This window comes from Opisthorchis viverrini (genome assembly GCF_000715545.1).
Source record: "Opisthorchis viverrini unplaced genomic scaffold opera_v5_6, whole genome shotgun sequence".
In the NCBI taxonomy this organism is placed as follows: domain Eukaryota; kingdom Metazoa; phylum Platyhelminthes; class Trematoda; order Opisthorchiida; family Opisthorchiidae; genus Opisthorchis; species Opisthorchis viverrini.
In genome coordinates this window covers 3,122,027-3,148,323 of record NW_008751662.1, presented here as the reverse complement: position 1 = coordinate 3,148,323, position 26,297 = coordinate 3,122,027, and the positions used below count along the sequence as shown (strand labels likewise).

Sequence of the window (26,297 nt, the reverse complement as noted above, 5' to 3'; positions counted from 1 at the left end):
GCCGAAGAACAGTGAGTCTTCTAATATGAAAATACTGACTTTAAAGAAAGCCTTGCAAAGGGGAACCACTGCGTTTGGTTTGTCGAATAGTGGTTTTCACTGCATAATTTCCTGAGGGGGCTTTCAAGATGACAGGAAGTGAAAATTGTGAACTAGTTTAACAGTCTTGTCTGACTAATCTTGTAGTATTATTTATTGCTTACGAATAAGGTAGTGCATATTTCCTAATGAACTTATCAAAGTTATTTACTTCCGGCTGATTTTATTTCTAAACCCTCCCTTCTGTACTTTCTCATTTGAGAGAGGGTGAAGCGGGCTGGTGAACCAATCCACGCTTCCGCTTGATAAGTTGGTTAGCCAGTTTGTACTGTTCATTGAGCCCCATATATATGGGTAATTCCGCCTAATTTTCTCAAATATTGCTTGGTTTTAAAAGAGATTTTACGGCATGTGAACCTGAAAACTTGACGATCCAAAACTCAATTTAGAGATCATTTTCACTGAGCGCAGGAGAATCATTGCCATGTAAGCCTGCTTCTGCAAGTGTTTTGGTCACTCAAAACCGGTGATGTTACAGAAAATGAGAGCAGCATACAACAAAACAAGTGAACGAATCAAAACTGGAACAAAGCCTCAGCACACGCACGAAAATTGCCCATGTTCTTCATCATCCTTCAAGGGTTGCATGAGCTAGGAAACATGCCGTTTACAGGATTATTAATTTCGGATATCCCGAATATCCTGGGCATCCGAAGAAAACACTTATGATGTTGATCATGCCAAGTAAGAGGTTTCCGTTACGCGATTTACACTTAATTACATAATGTGCGCTAGAACCACTGGGAATTTTTCACTTACTCAATCGATGGATATCCTTCCCAGGCTATCAGTTATCTAAAATGTATGTTGCTGTTTGCGTGCGGAAAATACTAGGCGCAAAGTATCACAATGGTTTACCTTATCATCGCTTGCAGCATCCGAACTCACTATTATATGTATACAAAGCCCCTTGCAAGACAACAGGTGACAGGAAAGGCACACTACATCTTATGGTTGCAGATAGATAGACTGATAGATTAGGTAGTAAGATAGACAGATATAGTGGAAGATGGATAAGTGAATAGATAGATAGATAGATAGATAGATAGATAGATAGATAGATAGATAGATAGATAGATAGATAGATAGATAGATAGATAGATAGATAGATAGATAGATAGATAGATAGATAGATAGATAGATAGATAGATAGATAGATAGATAGATAGATAGATAGATAGATAGATAGATAGATAGATAGATAGATAGATAGATAGATAGATAGATAGATAGATAGATAGATAGATAGATAGATAGATAGATAGATAGATAGATAGATAGATAGATAGATAGATAGATAGATAGGTCTCCTGCGCTGAACGCCTCGCAATGCTCGTCTGATTATCACATGCCCATTCGAAAACAAACGCTCATTGCATAGGAAGATTGCACCAAATAAACGGAACTCCAAATGTGCTGACGAGTAAATTCCTACACTACCCGATAGCTGCTGTTTTGTGGGCTCATATTCCTTAATGACATTTGAAAAACCTTGCCGTGTAGTTCGCTTTTGTGAAATCAAACTAAGCTACACGCTTTCGCGCACTTCTTTACTGTTGACGTTCTTAGTGCTACAAAAACGTTCGATGACGAGGCACGCGTACTTTCGGAAAATGAAGCTTTCGAAGCTTATTTACTGTCCAAAAGCAAGGCTGTCCCAGAGAATCGATTATGTTGTGTAGAAACAATTGAATTACTTCATCAGGATACACATACTCGCATTCGGAGGCTACGTTTTTGAAAAAATAAATTGAAGGCAATTAAGGTAAATTTTCGATATTTAAATTGCAACATTGATTTGTTTGTTAACCAAGTCACAACCAATTAGATGAACTGACTGCGGCAATCAGATTGGTATAGAAGGGTTTGTTGATTCCTGTTCTTGCAAACGGCGCGAAATAGTATCTTTGGGGGGCAGCATTTTCGTGGAGTTGCAGGTTTACCGAATAGAAAGCGTCGAGCGTATGAATGTACGGAACTTTATTATACAGTTACTGGAATCAACTTGCTATTTGTAATTTGGAACTGCTAGAAAAGGTTGTATTTCATTCTTTCTTGGCGATTTTATTGTAAATGTTTCATCACCGATCGAGGTGACATCACCACTGCCACGAACCGCTACGCTCCCCAATAACGCACTGGTGTTTTCACTTCGATTGGTGATGAAACGTTTGCAATCCAATTGCCCAGCTCAGCGAACAAGCCAACGACCATCTACGCTACCTGAGCTACCAACAGTTGCCTCTATAGGCATCCAACTTTCGATGGCCCACGACAGATTTCGCCTTTCTTGGGACTCATCAGGTAGGCACAGTCCCCGAGTTTCTGTCAAATTACGTTCTACTTGAAACAAAATTGCCCAAAATTAACGAAATACACGAAATACACGAGGCGACCTGATGCAGCATATTCAGTGGCTTAAAACATCAGAAATGCGGGCTTTAGCTGGGCTTTAGTTGAGTCGACTGTAGAACCATATTGGTATGAAAATGAGTGTATTTCTCTAAGAGCAAGATTCCTTTTGAAAATTAAGTCTGTCACAGATGATTGCACCTCCACATGCATAATGATGTGTTGAGCGAGACACAAGAAAATCTAACATCCTGTGCCTCTAATGATTACAACACACAACACGGCAAAAACGGCACTCGATAACAAGGTTTCTGGTAATAACTGAGCCATACAAAAATGTTAATAACATGAAAAACGATTAAATTTAAAGCATGAAATGGTGAGTTTGTCTTTGTTTGGTCCTAGTTTTTGCTTCTTTCTGGTCGGGTACCTTCATATCCGTTGCAGAGACTGATTTGTTGATGGCGAGACAAGGTCGGGAGTTCCTTGCTGGATTGCCCAACGATTTGAGGCTGTTATCTGGTGATATACCATCAAAAGCCCCATAGGCTGGTGCAACTTAATCGGCGATACCCAGATGCATCTAGATTGTTCGGTATTGCGTCCAAATGGAAACGCTAGTACTGTCTTTCCAATGTTCGTTTTTATTTTAAGGGAGGAATTCCTATCCGGGGCAGAATCTGTAAATTTTTTGAAGGTATTATAAGCCTTTTTTGTTTTGTTGTTCTGTATTGAGAACGATCAGCCCGAGCAACGATAAACTTAACTAACTGTTTGAAAACATGGCAAACTTTACTCCCCCCCAAAAAGGTGCGGATGGCACTGACTGACGCCTCTTGAGATTGAGACCAATGCAGCACTGACGATGTCACCTCAATTGCTGATAAAACGTTCGCAGTCCAACTGCCTAGTTCGGCTTATAGACCAACAACCAATCAGCGCACCAGAACTGCCTATGTTTCACAACGTTGCCAATCTGTATCAACACCTGAACAGGCGTCAGACATTGTCACTTTTGACTTATGAACTTTGTGGTCAACTACTGTTGACGGTAATAAGTAGCAAGAAAGTTCCCGTGGGTAAAATCATTAGGATGGGTATCGGCTGCACTCCTAATTAGCTTGAGCAGTTTAGCATTTTACTGCTTTGTTTGAATCTGGAACAAGCGCTTGGTAACAGAACCCCAAAGCTTATTTCCCACAAAACAGCAAAGAGGATAGTATCCAGCATTTAGCATTTTGTGTTGTTTGCTAATCAGTTATGTCGTTAGTTTTTATCACTTTATGAAAGTCACTGTGCCATTTTGGTTATTCCTAGGATAAGAAATTAATTATCTTCAAATACCACATTTCTGTCCCACACTTTCAGCCTTACTTTATGATCCGTTTAACAGCGTAAATAGCCTATTTAAAAGTCCTATTTAAGGCAATACGGAGTGTGACAGAGAACAAGCCATCAGGATGGTTTTCTCTACTGCAAATTGTTAACAAGCGTGATTTGGAGTAAAGTAGTATTTTTATTCTAACAGTGGATGAAGCAATGCCCTTGTTACTCGAGATTCCCGAACTTCTGAAGATATCACAATGATTGCGTAATATATGTACCGTTTCTGGCAAGGTTCGGTAGCTTACGAGAATTACCTGTAAGTAGTGGCATTACATTTTTGGAACTCCCAATGGTTGAATTGGTTGCCGTAAATTACAACCAGTCTTGAGCCTGTTGGTGCTTCATGTATGCTATGAGTAGCCTTTCTTGGCTTTTTTTGCCGCGCATGTTCATGTAACCCATAGGACGTATAACAGCAAAGACGCTCTCAGAGGTCGCGTGTTTATTCGACGGGTACTCCCAAAACATTTGTTTGATGACTGCGGGAAATTTCAAGGTTACTTCGATCTTCACTTTTTGTCGGTATCTATTCAAGCAAAGTTTTGCCATGACAAGAGACTTTTGTTTAATTTCTCCTCTTATTCATTCAGTTATATAAAATCTACATATTCTCAACTTTGGATCCAAAAATGCACTTGTTTATGGCACCCTCATTTTTCGTAGCTTTCGGAGAAACAAGCACAAAACAATCACAAAACTACTAAACCAGGTATGTTCATCAACTAATCGCCAAAAACTAACCAAATGATCTCTGTAAATCCCGGTGTTGCTGGGTGATGGGAACTGTTGGGTTGAAATATTTCTTGCATTCATGATTTCATTCAAACAACAGCTCACAGTGTACAATAAACTTAAGGTAGTTAATTTAAACAAATGAACTCAGGTCACAGCACAATACCCTCACTTCAGAATGAAACCAAACCCCTCTTTCTTATCACCTGACCGTCACTTTCCTTGAGCAGTTACTTGAGTCTAATCCATCACTGAGGCAGACCAAATAGAAATCTCGCATCTGCTCTCATAAATCAACACGTCGTTCCTTCTTTAAGTTATCCATATCAAGTAGTTGGTGAATGCAACAGCTCCTGTTAAGCAAGAATATGGACAAGGGAGTCTTCCGCCCATCATCTTTGAAGAATTCACATGAATCCGAATGAAGCATTTCGCTGGTCTGATACCACGGCTGTAGCTACACACGGGGTGAACAACCCTATGTCCTCCGCCCAGCAAGGCCACATTCACATGAACAGCATTATCTTTGCCCCAGCTATCCTCGTGTGGGCGGTATCATAGAAGCGTCGACAATTTTGCCGGCACATCGAAGGGACATGGTAAACAGTGAGTAAGAATCTTTTTCATGAGGGAAACTACTCACAAGGTTGCTGAGTTTTCAGCAACCACTTGAAGCTGGCACGCAGTGTGTGGTTAGTTTACTAGATGTATCGGTCAGCTTGCGACAAATTTCTTTAGCATTGGTCATTTGTTGGTCGCTGAAGCTAGATGCGCAATAGTTTACTGGGTTGTCCGCTTAGTGGAAATGCATGATAACAGAGGAAATGACGGAGATATGTGAGCCTCTAAATTGACCGTAAAGATGTATACGCCGTTCCCTACTCTTTGTCAAACACCTATCTTCTGCGGCCTAAACTGAACACTAAACTGATCCACTACGACTGAACTCGAGCGTTCTGCTATAATAGTGTGAAGCTCACCTATGTTGTGGCTACCGACGAGAAGCTAAGACAAACGTTTGAACACCGAACAAGAAATAGTCTGAAAGAATATTTTGTGGAAACACCTGGTCCCTCTGCTCATCAGTAGGGGTGTTTTTTAAGGAAGAATAGGGAAATCCGGAGGTTTACCCCAAGAAATGCCCTTTCATGGAAGCAGCGGTGGGCTAAATGGGCAAGCACTTTCAGATTGATGGAGTAAACAGCTTATATTGGATTGGAGCCATAGTTTTGTTATTTCATCTAACAATTCTGAATGAAAGCTACGTTCTGCGAGCAAGAAACTCAGTATTCTCACGGAGAAATGAAACAGTGATAAGTAGTTGGTGAGCTGCATTGCTTCCTATTCAAGTGGCGAAATTTGAACTATTCAGAGCCACAGGAGCGGTCCAAAAACTCATCCTAGATAAAAATGCCACCGGAAAAATTACCCCAAAGAAACTCTGTAGGTGTCAGAGGCGTGTTATTGATTGTTAGTTGGTTGATTGCATCACCCGAAACATTTTAGCAGCGATTTGTTTACTAAATGGATTGCAAGCCAGTCGTGAATTTTGAACGGACCGACAATCAACTGAATGATGACACGTTAGTTCGCCCGAGAGGTTGTCATTTTGACAGGGTACTACCTAAGATTGGTTTCGATGCCCATGAGACAGTATAGTCGCTTCAGTAAGTTTGAACGAACATTATTTGATGAGGGATTATTCACTAGCCCACCGGTAAACTTTTTACATAGACAACACTGATGACGTATTCAGTACCAAATACACGTGGGAGCAAATAGACCTTCCTGAGTACTACTGAACTTGTGTTGAACCGACAAGGTGGTTCTACTCGACAGACATTTCAGAAGTGACTACATGCTACTACAGGTAGAACTTCTGGTGGGTCTACCCGAATTATGTTTCCAGCTTCTGAGGCCGTGGCACAAAATAAAAAGAATGCTTCATTCTTGTTACTTTAAAGGTACTCACACTCAACAGATAGTGTACACTATCCACTAAAGACCTTCAAATATGGCATCTGTTACATAGTGGAATGAAGGAAGTTTTGTCGTGGTTGCTGATAACTAGCACAGCTGATTCCATTGAATGAATAAGTTGGCCCGGTTTGTGTTCTACGTTACTGATTATCACCCGGTCTCGTAAGTTGTCAGTTTGTTGTTACAGTTATCAGGAACATGGGACTGTTAGTGGCCAATTCTTTATTCTCGCGCCCAGAGAATTACTTGCCCTCTGTGACAGATGGTGTACGCTGCTGATTGAACAACTCCTAGTCACTGTTTCTTCTTTCTGTACATTGGACTCGTGCAGCCCTTCACTTTACAGTCTTCAATTTGATCACGGAAGAATTTTTTAGATAAAAAGTTTGTCTAACCCTTAGCCGCACAATTCAATTACGTGGGCAATTTAATTCTTGCTCTGCCGCCAAAATGTGTAGAAATTGATTCATTCTGTGTTCCAAAAGAATCAAAACAGGTAGCGCTAATTACTCTCACAAATGCGGGTGGAAATTTCACCTCGGCGCCGCGCTGCGGGTCGGAAATAGAAAACAAACAAACCATACTGGCTAAAATGCTGTCACTCATATATATTTCGGACAAACGAATCAGAGTGTACTTACGCCGGGAGAACCACAGCTCGGTGATATCTGGAGACGGTTCAAGTAAGTGTACACCTTTCCTGGAAAGATTAAAACGACTTTTCTCTACAAAACAGTTTCAAACGTAACTCGGCAGCAAATACCTTATTCATCAATGGATACACTTTGAATTTATTATAGAAACTTCCCCATAAAGTGGATTTTCCATAAACGACGATAGTGTAGAGACCTAGCTCATGTGTGACAAGTTATAGATAAACTTGAAAAAATCGGGAACAGGGGCAATTTGGAACACTCTGGAAGAGGTTTGAAGTAAATTTCTTCACAATTTACACTGTGGGAAGCTAGAACTTCAGCTGATAAGGAGAGTACAACCCCCCCCCAAAAAAAAATTATTCTGCTATGCTCCAACCTAATTCAGTAGTTATAAAGTATAATAGTCAGACTTAGCTATGTTTGATTTTTATGCTAGCTTTCAAAATCATCGTTCCCGACAGCAAAAGATTAGTATTGAACTTCATGAAGCGAAACCATACTTTGAAATGTTTGCTGTAAAAAAGGATGAGCGTGTCGAAAGTTCGGATGAAAACTGATAATTATTTTATGGGTGTCAATCAGCGGAAGAGAGAGTGTACACTACTGGTACTAGTGTCTCGGTCCCAAAGGGTAGGATTTTGGATACAATTCTTCAGAATGAAGCAGTCCTCGCAAAAGGGTGAATATTGTGTGCCCGTTTTAAAATTAACTTCGCTAAAGTCATCACTTGAAGCAGGTTCGCCAACCCGACTTTCCGCATTTTCATGGTTTATGCAGCACTTGATTCAAGTTGTCAGTTTATCTACGGAGCGAATTAGTCTCTGTATGTGGCCAAGTGGCTTCCATTCAGAACTAAACTTTGACCACATTAAGGAGCAAGTTTGTTAGTGGTGTCTATGGACAAAGCAACGAGCCTGTCCTCATAAGCCTGGTGACGTGCCTACAATTCACAACGCTCTTGTTTGCGCTGTGAACCTTTGTTCAAACCGAAGTTTTTTCGCAATAATTTGACTGAAATTCGCCTACTGGTTGGACTCGTATGAGGCGAATTTGAGGGAATAAAACAGAATCACTTGTCTGATTATGGGATCCGGTTAGTTTGATTCAATTCACTCCGTGCGGAAGAGTCAACCCAACTATTTATAACATAACGCTTCTGTTCGTAGCTTCGCTGGTCACATGGCGGGGCAAAAAAACAGGTAATCAAACGAAATAACCCACAACAATGCAGTTGGTCTCCATTCCACGGTCCTCAGTTGCTGTGAGGGAATTGGGAATTCATTTCTTTCAATCATACGTTTTGTAATCATTGGCGCGAGGGAATCTTATTTGCATGTTTGATTCAGTGAGCTGCTTTTAGTCCGCGGTTAGCTTGCCGTTGGACCGGAAAGAGCTGAAGATAAATAAAGCCTTTCTTTCAACAAGGTTTGGTACAAAATCGATGGATGTATCACTAGTCACCAAGGCTTTGGCAGTCCAAGCGTGTAAGTCTGACCGAGTTGGTTAATGACGTGTAAGCCGTCCCTACCAGAAAACGTTACTACTAACTGCTGGTGCAAAGCCCTTATCTATTGGTGAGTGTGAATATCTTACAAGAATGGAAGGTTTAGGGAATATTACCCTCACCTTAAATCAAATTCCGGGCCTAGTATCATTCAATAATATTTTCATGCGCGTCAGAATGTATTAGTACAATTAGATTAGGTATTTTAACCGGCATGTGTTTAGCAGTTTGTACCTAAAGTACTTGTAAGGAAGATTCTTGTTTATTGATGATCACACACTTTCATGAGCCACCTTGGTAGAATAAAAGCGCCCTCACCCCGCTGTCAAACCTATTCTCTATATTTTCTTGATGTCGAGATGCTTGGCGAATTGTATCGCTTCAACCATTTGTCGCATTGGTAAAATCACACTAAGAGTATGTTGTCTTAGAAGTAGCCAGTGAATAGTTTAAGATGACAGCGGTACTCGGTTGAGCCTGGAAAACAACCGCCTTTCATTTTTCCGCTAACCTGCGGTCACACAGTGTAGGAAGTGTTCCTGAAGTGTCCTTTAACCGAAAGCCGTTCATAACGTAAGGATTAAAAATGTACCACACTGGTGGAATTTGTCGAATTTATCCATCCTGATGACACCGAACGATCCATCTACGTAATACCAAAAATATTGGTGGATATTGTATTTGGATAAGGGTTTCGGGTCATAAGTCTATTCGTCATAACCAGTGGTATAGGAAATCAAGTCTCCATACTGTTTCATGAGAACGAATAACTGAAGCAAAAGCAAATTGACTGAGATTCGAACACATCTTGAAGTCATCAACTATCTAATTGGTAGTCGACTGAGTCTGTAGCTGAATACCGTATTTTCAGAAGCCCATCTGCTAGTCTAGTATTCCCAAGAGCCGCACTATTTAACTTCTCCGAATTTTAGTTTTTCCTTAACATTTGTGCCTAAAGATTGTAGCTACTGGTTCACAGAAAACAAGCTTTGTTAGCTACCGTCTTCGTTCTCATGACTACCACGGGTATATTCGACCACTTATTTGTTTTAGCCAGATGTTTTATTTATTTCCATTCTTTTTGTTGCCCTTAATTCGGCACTGTATTTACGGTTTATTTGACAAACGCCATTTTTCGCATTTGATCGTGCCTGCTGGACACATACTCCTTTTTTCTAATAAAACACATGGCATTTTGGCTACTGAACCAACCACAGTAGTAGTAAACTTTCAGTAGTTTCTAATGCGCTTCAAAACATTCACTTAGGTTACCGTTGCCGATCATTCTACTTCAATCGAATTCTGATCAAATGGCGCGATCGGGTAGTATTTAAAGGTATTTGATATAGTTTGTTTTTCCCTTTCGTGTCAGTGTGCCGTAGTATCTCCGGTAGCTCGTAAAAAGAGGTTTGATGTGTGTATTTTGTAAAGAATAGGGATGCATATATATATATATATATATATATATATATATCTGCATGTATGCATATGTACAAGATGCATAAATGAACACCGATGACCAAAGGCGAAAGATCACGTTGGGTCTTTTGTTGACATCAACTAACTTTGCTAATGCGTGGATTTCATCGTTCCAAAAGATCTGTTTTCTAGTTGCACTAGTCCAAATGAATTCAGAAAAACCTTTAAACTTTAGAATTACGGCCAGCTGTTGGATTCCTTGGGAATATGAATGACGTGGAACGTACTGTTTGCTTTTACACATGGGCTTATAAGGCGTACAGCACACTCTTTCAATCTGAATCCTAATTGTACTCATATGTAAAGATGGCATCAACTTTTTTTGTGCTGTTGCACTGGAGATAGTTGATGTGGACAAAATGTGAGATTATGACTGTTAACCATGAATCTTTCCAGCATTTCATTGGAACAGAGGCCGTAAGATTGAGTTTTCTATCCTCGACTTTCCTTTAGTTAAAATCCGACTAATTTTGTGGACTTGGTGGATACATGCGGCCTTGATTCCACGAAGAAATGTAGTTCGCATCGCAATGGCATTCGGATGAAGCATTTTACTTCTTACCTGAAGCATGTTGTAGGCGAAGGAACAAAGTTCACAACAGACCGGAAAAATAAATTAGATTTTGCACCTACGAAGCAACATCCCCCTCGTGCGAGACCTGGAACTCGCATTCGGCACACAAATTAAGCGATTTCATAATGAATTCCAAAGTTTCACACACATCTAAAAATGTACACGCTGCATTAGAAAAACTGGCTGCCTCAAAAGCATTTCTCCATAAAAAAAAGACGTTCGTTTATGAATATCGTCTGTAAGTTCATGCGTAATGCCAATGATACTCAGCTTTCATAGTCTACTGAATTGCTCCAAGTTTCCGATGTGCGCTTCACTTTCAGCATGTCCAAGCAGATTTCGTTAAATTACTTCTCACTTTCAGCCATGATATCACGGAAAATGATGATTTTAGCCCCGATTTTCCTGTTAATCCTCGACGTGCAAAGTCGACCTTCGAATATTGAAAATGCAGCGAGTGAAGGTAGGTTGAACTTCTAATTTTTCATGCCCAAATTTAAAGTTTATTCCGATTTCTCTCCTTGGTTTGTAGCACAAAGGTTTTCACGTTATAATTTATGCAGTAAGATCAACCATTCCTCCCAACTATAGCCCCCTATTTCCAAGAACGCTTCTATACTTAAAAAACACATAATAACCACAACCAGAAAAGCGTAGTCTTAAAACTTTCTCATCCGGCATGCTTCACAGGTCATTCTTAGTTCCACTGGATTCAGTTCATATAAGTGAAAGCAATACGCCTATTACAAGCTGGTCGGTTTGGCTTTTGGCTCGCCACCTAATAGTATAAAAGGCCACGCTGTGACGTCTATCCAGTACCGGCTTTCTATCACTTAGAACACTTTCTCGGGGAAGCAGCTCATGCTATTTCGGTCTGGACACAGATCCTTGTCTTGAGTCAGGAAACCACTTCAACAACTATATTTCCAGGTTGCATCAGAAAGATGCAAGAAAAGATGCGAGATTTTTCATGCAAAAACGAGCAAACAACCTATCAACAAACATTTTTGTGTTTGCGTGGCAACAGGGACGAATACTTAGGAAAACCAAAGGCAAATATGACTTGTAGTGTGGAAGGAAATATATCGATGACTTCGGATAGTCTCCAACAACAACGCGGCGAACTGCACTACCTAAGTGCCTTAGGCCAAAAAAGCATTCCGTTTAACATTGTCGCCATCATACTTTTGGAGCTTCATCCTATAGCTAATGATTCTGACGAAGAAGAGAGAGTGTAGATGATATCACAACAAACCCAGTTATTTAATTAACAGACTCAAAGCAGCCTAAATTACCGAGTACGATGCTGAGGCATACACTACATGCCTGGACGCCAGATTGAATTATCTGCTTCAAGGTCTCACGTTAGAGCTTGAGGCGGATCTGCAGATTAAAGCATGAATTTACCAAACTGAATTTCCAAGGTCCAAACTTAAACTTTGATTCTAGACTGCCTGTATAGGTTTGGGAAACCTGGCAGTATCCCGAACTTCATGCTTCCTTTGGGTTGCATAAAAGCTAGAAACCTAGAGGGTGTTACGGCTGAACAATTAGCATTTTATTACGCTTCCACGTGCTGTACTTTAATGTCTTCATTCGTGAGATATTTATTGTCTTAAAATAAAAAAAGCTTTTAGGTTGCAACCCATGTGACCCATATATCCCATATACTTGCATTCGGAACCTAATGAGTAATCTTGGTTTTATCCATTTCAGTGATATGTTTCAACCCTTGTATGGGATTCTATAGCAATATGGACGCTGTTTGATCAATCCATATCTCATACAGAACTTCCTTGTCTGTGTACTAGGGTGTTCTATTACACTCCTTACATCTTGATAAATTAAACCGGTGAGAGTTGAAAATTACATTGATCTGAGGCCGGTGGATGGATGAAATTTTTTTAAACATTGCATAGGCTTAGCTATGCATCTAGAAGGTGTTACGTTTAGTTGTGTGGTTTGGAAAACATTGTCTGAATTCAGCAAAGAGCACAGTTATGCGTGAGACTTGTGAACCCAGCTATTAGCGCCAGGTTATTCAGTGTTGCTTCAGTAACACTATACGAAAAGTGGAGGAAACACCGAAATCGGGAACTAGAAAGCTTGCAGGAAAAGTCCATTGTTCCCATTCAAGTTTCTGTAACTGCCAGTTCCCAGCTGGTATCTGCTAACTAAACCGTTCTGTTCTAAATATTAGGCTGGTTCAGTCGGTCTTTTAGGCCAACTTGTCTGCTTGCATAACCCGGATATGCGCACTCTTGTGGTATTCGGCTCAACTACTCCCACTCACAAATTTGGAAGGGCGGGGTAAACTACGCACCACTTTGAAGGTCGTTTTGATATCTCTTTTGTGAATCGCAGCCACAAGCTAGGCCAGAATGCGGCTTATAATCTTGTGTTGGTCGAGTAGGGCAGTGGTCACTGATGGAGACAGAATGCTGACGCATGAACCAAAATGGAACGTTCCCGATAGGCTACTGAGTGAAGAAGTCCCCATGAACGAGACCAACACCGAAAGTTCATCCCTGTTATTCAAAGAGACGATAAGGTGGCTTTTGAGTGAACAAAACAAATGATCAGTGTCAAAGGTTTATTGGGTAAATAAAACAAGCTTCGGATAAGAACAGTTACCAGGAGATGCCATGAAATCTCAGTTGATTAGCAAAATGTGTCTCCGTCACGAGCAACTATCTGCAGCGAGTCGTGATTCGTACACATACCCAGCTGGCTGTCAGGAAGTATGAAAGTACCTATGGAACTGCACCTGGCATTGAACCGGAGTGTGAGACACCAAATAGTGGAAAATCCACTTTTTCAGAAGTGAAATCGCAACTATAAGCAGTTGTTTGCCAGCGAACTGCGACAAACCCAACGTAGATAATTCGCAGGGTGGTTTTCAAAAATATGTATTCCTAATGGCCAATTCCACGCATACAGCCTGGAATAAGCGTTAAACTTCAGTGTTTTTTTAGAGTGGTGGCCACAACTCAGAAGGGGAACCTGAAATTGTACAGGATCACAAGGTTACAGATCTTGTAAAAACGCTTTTTATTACTCTGATCTGATTCCACTTTTATTAACATGTTTAGTCTACAAATTGCTTCCGATACATTCCCCATTATTTTTGAAAACCACCGTCAATGATTTCCACCCACCGCACCTGTTTGAATCCGTTTTACTACTCTGTTCAAATTAGATGACCAAGATGACAACATGGAACAAAACGTGTCAGCTGATGAAGATAGTGCTGATATGGCAACGGAAAGCTCTGAGGATGAAGACTCCACAGAACAGACTGATGCTGCTGATAATGACGATTCCCAACCGGAATCTCCGGACATATCTTCCACGAGTCAGTCGGTGGGTGATGAAGATGAAGCAGACAGTGCTGAAGGAGATAGCGTGGAAAACAATGCTGATTCAGTAAGCTCCACTGCTCTCCCACAGCGGTCAACAAAAGAAGAATCGGAAAACGAGTCGGCAAAAAACGTTGAGCCGACTAAATCGCGTGAAACGGAATCGCAAAACCTCATGAAGGAAGAAGTGTCAACTGAAAACCCTGATAAATTTACTGCCACCGATAACAAGGATAGTCAAACCAGACTACCCGAAGCGTCACTTGACGCCGTAGCTGCTGTTGTTGACAGGCGAGTGAAAGCAAATGAGACCGCTGAGTCAAACCTTGAGCATACCGAACTCTCTAAACAGAACTCAGAAAACACTACGACGGTACCCGTGGTCAGCACAGTCAACGCTACTGGATCATCGTTGTTGGCCGCGGCAGTGTATACACAAACCAAAGAACCTCTACCCACAATCGAAGAACAGAATGATACTACTCCTGTAAAAGTCGTGAATGAAGTTAGTTTGGAAAATAGTATGCCTGCTAATAATTCTGCGAACCATGAAACTGTAGACTATACGACCACTCAAGCTACAGAGGCAGCCGTCGCTTCACCTGTGTCAAACAATGAAGAAAACACGGAAACCGTGACCACCGCTACGGCTAATTCCACAGACACGACACCGGAACCTGAAGTGCCACAAAGCGGTGGTACAAATGAAACGTCAAAAGAGGCACCACGAAATCTGAGCAAAAATGTCAAACCGGTTTCTTTTGCTGAAAACTCAGAGAAAACGATCTCCTTGCCTAACGAGATTCCAAGCACATTATTGGCAGAACCGACAAAAGCCAACCACACAGTGACAGAAGCTTCGACTAAAACCGAGGTAGACGAGAGTAGTTTAGAACAAGATGGTTTCAGAGCCGTCTCCTTTGACCTACCCGTCTACAATGAATCTCTTCATCAAGAACTTTTGATGAATGAATCTGCGTGGGTAAAAGAGTTGGCAGCCGCTGAACATCCAGAAGAACAAAGTACAATCCATGATCCATGTGTATACATCAGCGAGAATATCCAAAGTGTCGTTGGTCTTAATGTAACAAAAGAACAAATCCACAATAGTCTTCCCACTTTCCGATTTCTTTTGGAGGCCGATACGGAAGAACTGGCCACGATCCGAGATACGGTGAGTGAAATACTTCATTCGTGAAGTGGCGAATACGTTTTCATGCCTAAATTACCACTCGAGTCATAAGGAATATCTGTCTACGGGACAAATACTAGCGGATAACTTGTGGACAGATTTGGAAAATACATAAATGAACAAAATCACTTCCTGGTGATTAAATGAAGACCTCGTTCTTCTACGTGCGTGGTAAGATTTTGGGTAGTTGCCAATCGTACAACTCAGAGTGCAGTCTGGAATGAAGCAGAGATGATCAAATGCGTACTTATTACGTGATTCCTGAGGATTTTGAATTGTTTACTTGATTGACCAGTGACCGCTTTCTAAGGAATGCGATGTCTGGGCCAAATCAAATTTACTATTGAATAGCCGTACGTCATACATTTACGTGAGATGGGAAAATGAGCCATCGACAGGGGAGATTATGAATAGGATCGTCAGGTGACTGCATTATGTTAACTATACGTGGCACTTCCAAATCAACACGAGCGAACTGCAAGGAACTAATTTGCCATTATCATCGTTCTTTTGTGTTTGCTATTTGGAGCTTTGTAGTGCGTAATAATCCATTCGTATCAGGGTCGTACTGACCCAGACCGCTGGGTCAGTAGTAAAGCTGCCCCAAGCGTTAATCTTCTGCCTCTTTCATACACTCAGCTAATAAACCACGCTCTCCCAGCATCCTTCGGCTAATTGGCCTGATGACGACAGGAGGTCAAAAAATGCCGAAAAGTTAGGTCAAAGGCCAGACGTTCACCTCCGGAAGATTCTCTTTCGTACGTGTAATTCATATGCAGATTTTACGAGGCAATATTCAACACGCCTCCAGCTGTTAAAAAGTTTTTTTTCAAACTTTGAAACACGCTGTTAAATGCAAAGTGTTTAGGATGAAATGAAATATGACATGGAAGCCTCCCCTGCCACTGAAGTATGGTGGAGTAAATCATTCGTTCAGGACAGTCTGAAGCAGTGATTCCTGACTTTTATTGATGCTGCGCATATCCGTATTTTGTGGCAAGTTTGCTGGGCCTAGTGGGACCGGACTGGTCCGACGAAGGGTTTAGTAAAGAAAACTTACGTATATGCCTATTTACCGGGAGTGTGTCTGTTAGAATGCGGAAATTGGTGAGAATATCCCTAGTCGGATATGTTTATTGACAACTGATCAGGTGGCGCTTGACCTTTTTTCGGAAATTTCGTTAAGTTGCGAATCCTTCAGGTCCATCTGCGATAACATAATTTATAAACCCAAAGAGCTTGGCTCTTGCAAATTTAGCTTGCATGGGATTTGATTGATCCGCCCGGGATTTGTGATGCTTTTTGGTCTGACTAACATGCATTCGATTGGTTGGTTTGATAATACCCTTTGGGCAATGGTGATTGGCCCACTTTACTGGCCCTGCGCCTTGATTGATCAGTTGACTAATTTTAACCTTAGTAGTTTCCTTTCTTTTATTTCACTAGATTTTGGGAATTTCAAAAGAGCTATAGTAAGTAAATGAAGCAATAATGCTACGGCCTATTGTATCGCTCATGGGACCCCCAAAATAAAAGACAAAATATTTAAACTAGTAGATAATGCTTCCTTAAACCAGCTGATACCCAAACCAACAATGCAAAGTTCAATGTGACATTACGGCATCTCTGAACGTTTATTAAATTTATTATTTATTTGGTTTACTTCATTCGATAATAGCATTCATCCAGGAACAAATTTAGTTAGTAAATGAAAGAGAGGGAGAGTCTCAGAAAGGCTTATATCTACAGCAAACTTAAAGAAGTCTATGAGTAACACTACGTGAAAGTTTGTTGATTTTTCTCCTTCTGTGTATTTAGATGCCCATGTCTCTGTTTGTTCAAGGATGACTTTAATACAGTCAAAGTTGACGAGAAACGTATGCCGGAATATGTGGTGGAACTTAGACTTTTACCACACAAACCCAAAAATTCATTGTCAGCAACCAGAATCCGGTCAAACATCTAGCTAGAGAGACAAGTCATTCCTTGTAGACAGGTTTGAAGCTACAACGAATTCCAGAAAAAAAATTTCCAGTTTCTAGCTAAGATGTTTGTGAGTGAGAAGTCATTGGGTCAGACGAGTTTGATGACGAGACCATGCTAGTCGCATGCTTTATTCTACTGGCTTCTGAATTTCATTCCAACTTGCTGTGGCGTTCAAAAATTTCAGGCAGTCAGTACGTTTTCTTCTTTAGCTCACAGCCTGTGTGAATGCAGTGGCCAAAAAGCAGGAGGATTCCGCGACCAGTTGCCAACAAATACGTAACCTTATCAAAAAGACATGCGAAACAATTGACCTCTGCCGCGGTAAAGAAAGCTTCATTTTTACCAAATCGATGGAACGACTGCGTGATGTGATTGAAACGGATCAACTAGCTGATGCACTTCTGATGGTAAGTTTGAGCTTCGATTGTTAGAGGGAATGTGGCCATACAATGGCCAAACACCTGTGGGATTATCCTACTGTACAAATGTTGAATACCTGTTGCACGTCACGTCCAATAGGCCAATCTGTGTAAGTAATAACGTTAAACTACCGATGTGTCCCAAAGAAGAAACAAAGAAAGGTGTGATTAAGCCGCCATCTATTCACGCTTATCACCAGTTTTGTGGAAATCGGTAATAGTACTGACTATACACCAGTAGTCACAGCATTCCAAATATATTGCTGATTAGTACGATACAGACATTATCATATCATCAGCTGCCGAAGATCCACTGTCAAACGCTTTCTCTTCCGGCCAAAACATTAGGCCGATAGTGAGTGATCCCATGTATACCCAGTGGGTGTCAGTAAGGAGAAAGGAAGGTTCTCGTATAGCCTACAGTTCCTAAGGAAAGGAAGGTTCCCGTATAGCCTACAGTTCCTAAGAAATGACCACAACTTTCTCACCAGGCGCGTTTGCCTACTTTTTTTTATATCTATCCAGCTGAGGGATAGCCAAACAGATTAGTTCATTTTTGTTACATGGCCGCTTGATTAGTTCACATTTCAAACGTTTGGTGTTTTGTCTCGCCACTCCAACGGACATCTTGATTTGCCTCTTGGGAAACACACAGAACCAGTCTGATTGTGTGTTTTCTTTTGAATCGGATAATAGACTATCTTTGTACACTGTAGTTGAAACTAAATCCATAGCCAGCAGGGACGTGCTACAGCATACGTTGACCCAAGCTGTCCGAGTTCAGTAGTTGGAAACGTCTCGGAATTTTTCTATCCTTAAACGCTGTTCTCCTCGGCTGGTTGGTATGAAGAATTGATCATCCTAGCAATTCCAACCTCTTTGTAAATGAGCTTAGGTTAGTTCCATTAGTGCTCACAAATGCGGCTGCAGTATAAAACATATTGGCGTAAGAATTAGGAATTCTTCAATAAAGCTGAAATGCTAGCTATTCAATTCTAGGTTCTAATTCCTTAGAGAGGAATGTCAAGCCTTCTTTTCTGTTTGATCGAACAATAGAAGCACAGGTTGGGCCAACGCTAGTCCACGTATCTTGTCTCAGTCCCATAGTCCACGAAGGTCTTCACAAAACTCACGATTCACTAGCGTTCTCACTTCCTCCTGATGAGTCCTTGGTGATTGCAGGACTCTACAAAACAATTCAGTGAATAGTAAAGGAGGACTGTTCGAACAAGAGTGATGCGGATTTTAATTCTACAATTTCCGCAACCAGATAAACCTAAAATATTCGCTTTAACATTTAGAAAGAATCATGCACTTGTCGTTTGCCCACGTCTCTCAAATTTTAGAGACGGATCACCGGTGCACGTACAGAGGATCCTCATTAGTCAAGATAATTGCTGGTGACGAATTTCCCATCTTAACTCATTTAGTAATATATTGATCATCCAGGTTTTCCTTATGTTTACCGTGTGTCCATCGCCCGCCATGGCAACTGTACACTTCAATCTTCAAACGTCATACTCACTAGGGAAAGGCAGGAACAATTGGTGTCGTTACCTTGGCTACAATGCACCAATTCGTTGATGCCCGAAAATCCAGTTGGTCAGCAGATATTATATCATAGCATCTTTAGTGTCCTGTTCACTAAATCGAAATCCGTACGCCTGTGCACATTTGTCATCTCAATTTTGTTTAACTAGTACTATTCCTATAAGCTCTTTGTTCGAGCCATTAACTCGTTCTGGTTTTCAGTAGTCCGGATTCTAGTTTTCATTTCACGATCTCTGCATCTGGTCTGCAATGACATTCTGACGTCATCGTGAGGACGTCTTTGTCGTTTTTGGCACATGGTTCATGAAATTTACGAACTCCAGTGTTAAGGTTTATTCGCAACCCTGAAGATAAACTCATTGGTAACATTTAGATGATACCCAGGGATCGGGAGACTAGATACACAAATGGCGTTTGGTATTAATGACCTTGTAGTTGGATCTGCAATCGTTCGAATCTTAGTCAAGTCCGTCTAATACGTTTTCTCACCAGATGTCTCAGGCGTGTAAACGGCGTACTCCTACAAAAACCTCATGCCTGTTTACCCTAGGTTTATTTATTCCAAATATGTGTATGGAACTTACCCAACGCTTATTTTTTATCCTCCGTCCCACCAGGTTCGTGCTTGCGCCGGACAGACCTATGAGTAGTCGCAAACGATTTCACCACAAACCCTAAGAAAACGTTGGAAAATACATTTATCCCCAAAATATAGACTTCTTTATCCTTGTTCCCCACCAAACTGTTACTTTGTCAAAGATGGGGGCACTTTCGCACCAGCTAGGTTCATCCATGTCGAATGAGCAGAACTTATCCTATGCGCAAATAACTCAGTGTTACGATTTCTTGTAATTAGTAGAATAGTGGGTGACTTTTTATGTGAGCACCGGAGGATGTATGCATCACAGGCTTCTAAGCATCCTAATTATACTTATCAATAATAGTTCGGGAGAGGACGTATGCCGAAATTCTGCTTTTAAGTAGTGTCGCGTTGATATTCACAATCCGAATTTGAGTTGTAAACATCAGGCGTCATTTTATTGTGGCTTATTTATAACTCAGTTGTCATTTATATCAGAAGCATGCCATCCGAATGACGGAAGAAACCAGAATATCCGTTTTATGAAAACTCGCGCTTTATCCTTTATCGACTTCGTTGCTGAGTTCCTTAACCTGCATATACACTACATTATTAAAGTGAATTTCATAGAAAGGTCTCCTGTTCCAGCAATACAAATGTGATATGTCAAAAACCCAACGCAGAACTAAAATTCGCCAGCTCTAACCGTAAAATTGGGTTTGCTTGTATTAACCGAGTTATCCTGATTCTGGCTGAACCTACGCTAGGTGTCTGCATAGTGACAAAAAGAGTAGCGTTCACTTTCCAGTGGCAAAGTGAAGTGACCATTTCGAGTTCCTTTAAACACACACAGAAGGTTACTTCTTGGTGAATCACTTTTCGACAAAGAATCCAAATACTTCTGAGGATTTTCATACCCTTTGCGGGTGATTAGATGAAAGTTTTCTCGGACTAAAAGCTATCAACACAATCTCTCCTCAAACTGGTGAGATCGGTAGCCTGTCCCCTGATCCAGTATTTCAGCAACGAACGTATGTACGAAGATATAAAGAGAATCAGTACTCATTGGGTTTATTGTTATCTTCGTTCAGACATAAGAATCAGTATACTGTGAACACTGTGCACCACTCTGATATTTCATATGCTCATGACGCCTTTTATAAAACTACATCTTTCCACCTACAGATCGAAAAATAGTAGATCACTGTAGTTGACGTGAAAATTTCTTACAGATGTTGAATATTTATATCGTCGATTATTCTCAGTTACTTATTCAAAACCGTTCTTTCCGCCAGGTAATTTGCAACACCAATAAATTTGCCCGTTTTTGTTTTATCTTCTTATAATGAAATCACCTCAGCTAACAGCCGGGTGTGGAGCATTGTACGCTGCATATTTGTAGTAGAATCGATCTCGATGCTAACATTAGTTGCACCACGCCAAACGAGAGTTAAATGTGCTGCTTCAAAATACTGGAGGCTCGGATGGCTTTCACTGCTCCAAATCTGTTTACCGAGCTTAGCAAACGACGTGAAGTTTTTTCGTCACTATGCACGGGTGATATCACTAGCACGCTGTTGTTTGGCTGCTTTTTGTTCTGCTATTTGCGTTTATTAGCAACCGAATTATGCAACGCGATAACCTTGTCTGTGCGATGGAACGACACAGCAATTATTTTCTGCATGTCTACAAGACTACTGGGACCTCATGTATGCCAACAGACCGCAGAAGACATCAGGAAATGAAAAAACAGAGCGGTTAAATACCAGCGTCATAAATGCGGTTTAGTGCCGTGACTAGGAAAGCACTGCGTGGAAAACTGAAAAATTAAGCTACCAAAAGTTATGGATGCGAAATTGCTTCCAAAACATGAACTACAGCCGGTATTCTGTACATTCAAATTGAAGCAGAAAGCGGTTCAATAAGCAACCCACCGAAAGAATGATCTGATCCTAACATTGCAATAATGGCGAAACGCGATAGACGGAGGAAGAGAATCGATCACCGCAGAACGCATCGGTGATATAAAATAAAACGAAAAGTTAAAACTCATAAATGCATAGTTAAGCTATGAGTTGATCTCGAGAGAGGTCAGAGAATCAGACGATACAAATGAAAAACCCTTAAATGTGAAACAGGATGATGAAATCCCTAACTACCTAGTTAAGTTTCAAACATTGGATACAGTTAGGTGAACTGGAATACCTCAAGATTAAGACGAGTAAGCATGCACTCAAGAGCATACTGGTGACAGGACGAAGGCATTCTCTGCGGATACGTTTATTAGAAAACACCAACTGAACAGTTACAGACTATTGGGCGGGAAGCAAAACTTTCCTATGCATCTTGTTCATAAAAACTGCATATCCGTATTCTTCTCGAACGCGTCTTCCTGAACTTTCCTGGATGTTCATTGACTATCGCTCAAATGCAAAGAAATGCTACAAAGCAATTCCACAAATTCTTTAATAAATTTCCCTGTTGAATAGATGCGAAGCGGAATTACGGGGAAACATACTACTCGCATGTCTCATCAGTAGTATCCACCATTGGCCTTGTATAGTCTCTCTTATTTGTCACGAAACGTTTTTAGATCTACTACCAGGTTCGGTTGACAATCGGAAAAAACGCGAATTTCTTCCTGACAGTGAAGTCAAACGAAGTTTGTCCTGCGTTGGTTGGGCTTTCTTCATGTGTCATGGAAAAAACCAAACGCCTTCATCACGCCATTGGTCAACGTGGAAAACCTCTACATATTTTGCTGAACTATTACGCTGCGGGCTAGAAAACGTAGCAGATTTGACAAAAATGGGTTTCGTCGTTCAGATTGACATGTATACAGGTTTCCTGAAGCTGAAAATTTAAAAATTAAATGGTTCCTACTCCAATATCAAAGGAGTGACTTCTTTGTTGCTATATGCATGCACAAAAAATACTGTTTTTGTTGATACACAATTCAACAAAAGCATAAGGCGCCCTGGAATCTGCCGCTGCTTTATGGGAATGTCGAGACAGTTCGGACAGCGTGCAAATCAGTTGTATGAGACAGATTACCTGAAAATTGCTGGCATCTTTCTGTTCATGTCTAGCGCTGAATTAAAATCCATCTCACACTATGTATCCATTAAAAAAATAAATGCTTCATCCCAAGATGACCAGGTCGGACTAACATGCTTTCATATGACGCCCGCCAAACCCCAACAGGACTTTGCTACTCATCGGCTAGGCAATATGCAGCTTTTATTTCAGGCAAACGATCAGTAGCTTCAAAGGTTTATCCATTTTGGAACGGGCAGTGAAATAGGCATTATCAGTCCGCTTTTCACTCATTACGACATTCGACGCTACCATGGTTCTCAATCTAAACTTCAAGAGCAGAACAACCACCCATTGGCGGTTTACCAAGGAAGTAATTTGTATACTTATATACATTATGCAGTTCGTTTTGTCAACCTAACTTACCGAAAACAGAGAATTCGATCATCGACAGCATAACAGTATCCGTTGTTCCGAACGAGTAACTTTCCTTTCCGTTCACACGGAGGTAGATATACAAACGGGATTAAAAACGCGGGTAGTTTAAAGAAAAGTTGCTGTGAAATGTAAATCCCCCCAACCATAACCAGTCTTTCAAAGGCGAAAGTCAAGACACAGTGCAACGATATTTGTCTTATCGCCCCTCTACAACACGCAGAAAAAGCAAAATGTAATATTCCGGTAAAAATCGAGGTGCGGATGAAAACGCTCCCTTATTGTCTTTTTCAAAATATGTGCTGGTGGGCCTCTGTTACTTCAATAAAAATTACGCCTACGGAACTTCCATTATTGTAGACTCTGTTGGTCAGTGCTCATTTGCTATATGCATTTCAACTGACACTAGTTTGGTGGAGAAACCAGAAAATAAGCCACGCTAAAAATATGCTGAGTGCCCGAATGAGTACATTATTCTCTGTCTGTGAGTATCCTCCAAAGTAGAAAGGAAATTCTCAATATTTTTTCTTCCTAGCGTATTGAGTTCACTATCACAGAAAAACTGCCTAATAAGGGGAAGCCCTCAAATTTGCAACGAGAAAATCTCTGAAATCTTCAGAAGTAATGAAGAAGGAACTTCTTAGGACATAGTCTCAAGTGCAAACATTCTGTTTGGATGAGGTGAACTCAACCTGAAAGTGTGTCATCCTTTTTTCCCATCCAATGACAACTGCCACACAGTTCTAGTAAAGCTAGTAAGGCACGATGAAGTGCGTCCGTAAACTTACATTGACAGATAAAATTGCCTTTTCCGGTCGACTTAGAACAGACAGGTACAGGCACAGATTTTTGCAACTGGGTGTCAATTTGGAGGGTAATAAAAGTTGGAGATTACACAGAGGTTCATTATCCCGCACTGCGCCCAGAACAGAAAAACCCGTACATATATATCCGAACTATATCCTGAATCAGGATAGCCCCATATTTGGTGATAAATTTTAGAAACTACAAAAGCATGGCTCTCATACTGACACGTGATTGGATCATATGTTATCTGAAAGTAACTACCATGCCTATCTCACCAAGTTGCGCCAATCGATAGGACTGGTAAATGTTAGGCTAATAACTGATACCTAATAACTGGTACCTAATAACTGAACCTAATAACTGATATCCTTTCAAAATTTATATATCTGACTTTCTCGGAGACAAATTCGCCCAGCATTGATTCCTAGCCAAGTTTACGCGTCTTGCTAACTCTTAGTGAGAAGTCGTATATTCTAAAGAAGTTACTTAGAGTTTACAGCTCATAGCACCATATTTCGGCAATTTATGCTCTCGACCTATGCATAATAAATATTTTGTTTTTGCCAGAATGAGTATAAGTAACATTGTTTTGTCAAAGAACATGTATGGCATGTTGAGCCGTCAATAGCCTGTAATTGATTCCCTTTTTCACCCGATGTTCGCTGATGGTTCAGAATATCTTTCAGAGTGTAAGGGTAGTGTGCTTTGTATTCGAGTCTGAAGCATTTCCAGCAGGTAAAAGAAGACAGTTCTTTTTACGCGAAAATTGTGAATTGTTTTTTCTGAAATAAGTCTAGTTTTGTTTTCGTTTTTTAGTCCCTTCAACTAAAAAATGTCTATAAAACGTAGGTTCCGCTCCGGAAAATTAACTCCAGTCAATCAAAAGGAGATTCATCAACGTGGAAGGTAAACGAACGAAATGAAGGACTGGGAAAACAGGCCTAATAGCTTAGAGACACCACATTTCGGCGTCAATTTACCGGCAAAAGAACGCGGACATAAGCCATATCACTCATTTCTGTCCCTCATTCGCTTCAGATTGCTATCACGCTTGCGGTGGCGAAATAGAGTAGTACTCTCAGATTCTTGGAAATGAGAGAACATCAAAGCAGGACGGTTCGCCTGTTGAAACATGATAGCTATGACAAACTCTCACGGTAGATTTAAATCGACAATCTTTTGTAAATAACAGGAAAGACGAAAGATAGTCTACGACATTTAAAGGATGTGGTTTCTCCTTATAAAGTGAAAAATAAAGTTGAGAGAAGACGAGAAATTACGATAGGATGTGTCCTTTGTGTAGGGTGGAAAGGCATTTACCGGTACCTCGCTCATACCAGTTACCAGAATTGTGAAAGAAAACCCAAAAGTTTAAAAACAGTCCAAATAAAACTATTTTTTTCGTCACAAGATAAACGCAGAAGAAATATCATGAGAGGCGTTAATAGTTCTAATCTGGGTCTCGAAATCGTATGGCTGTGCGGGAAGATTCAACCAGAAGGCCTTGCTGTGAACCTGCACGCCTGTATCCATCGAGTTCGATACGGATATCCCAGTGAAGTAAGCTTACACCATTTCCAGTGCTGTTCAGCTTGTGCGTTAGGACGATCTGCGCAGGATGGACTATTGGGTGGGCGGTGTGGTGGTTCATTTTTGAAAGATAAAATTGTCTTACATCAGCACTTGTGCCCTTCGTGTAATCGATCTCTCGGGTGCCTAATTGTAATCTTTTCGCCTTCACGAGTTTATTAATGGCTGTTCGAGGGCAGTGGTCAATACACTTCCTGTATCTGATCTAAGGCTATTTTCTCCTTGCGTTACACTTCATGAAAGCCTCAACATGCCTTACTCTCCTAAAATGTTTCCCCACACAGCTTTTGTCGATGAATTCAGGTTAGATGAGATGTTATCCAATGCTTCTTTTTCTAGTAATTTGTTTTTGATTGATTTGCTTCATTACCTGAACGTTAAACCGCTCTGACCTTCCTTGTCTCACCTTTTTAAGATAGGCATACAAATTGGCAGTTCGTGTAGCTCCGTGAATCTACTCTACTCCGATACGAGGTAAACGTTGTCTGAGCTCCAGACTGTGATGCTTGTGAACACAGTGGATGAACTGATTAGATGACGGAAAGTGGATCTTAAAATTGGATCATCTGTTACGTTTTAT

The 26,297-nt window shown here is 40.8% G+C and overlaps 1 protein-coding gene across 1 annotated transcript; it reads left to right on the top strand.

Annotated features, from left to right (window-relative positions):
- Positions 1–7,201: 7,201 nt before the first annotated feature.
- On the top strand, positions 7,202–19,978 carry T265_00654 (hypothetical protein; the record flags this gene model as incomplete). The annotated part of the gene is made up of 5 exons (XM_009164482.1): positions 7,202–7,232; positions 11,127–11,225; positions 13,962–15,295; positions 17,509–17,706; positions 19,887–19,978. The coding sequence occupies 4 exons, from the start codon at positions 11,129–11,131 to the stop codon at positions 19,917–19,919; spliced, it is 1,662 nt and encodes a 553-aa protein (XP_009162746.1).
- Between the last annotated feature and the right edge of the window lie 6,319 nt (positions 19,979–26,297).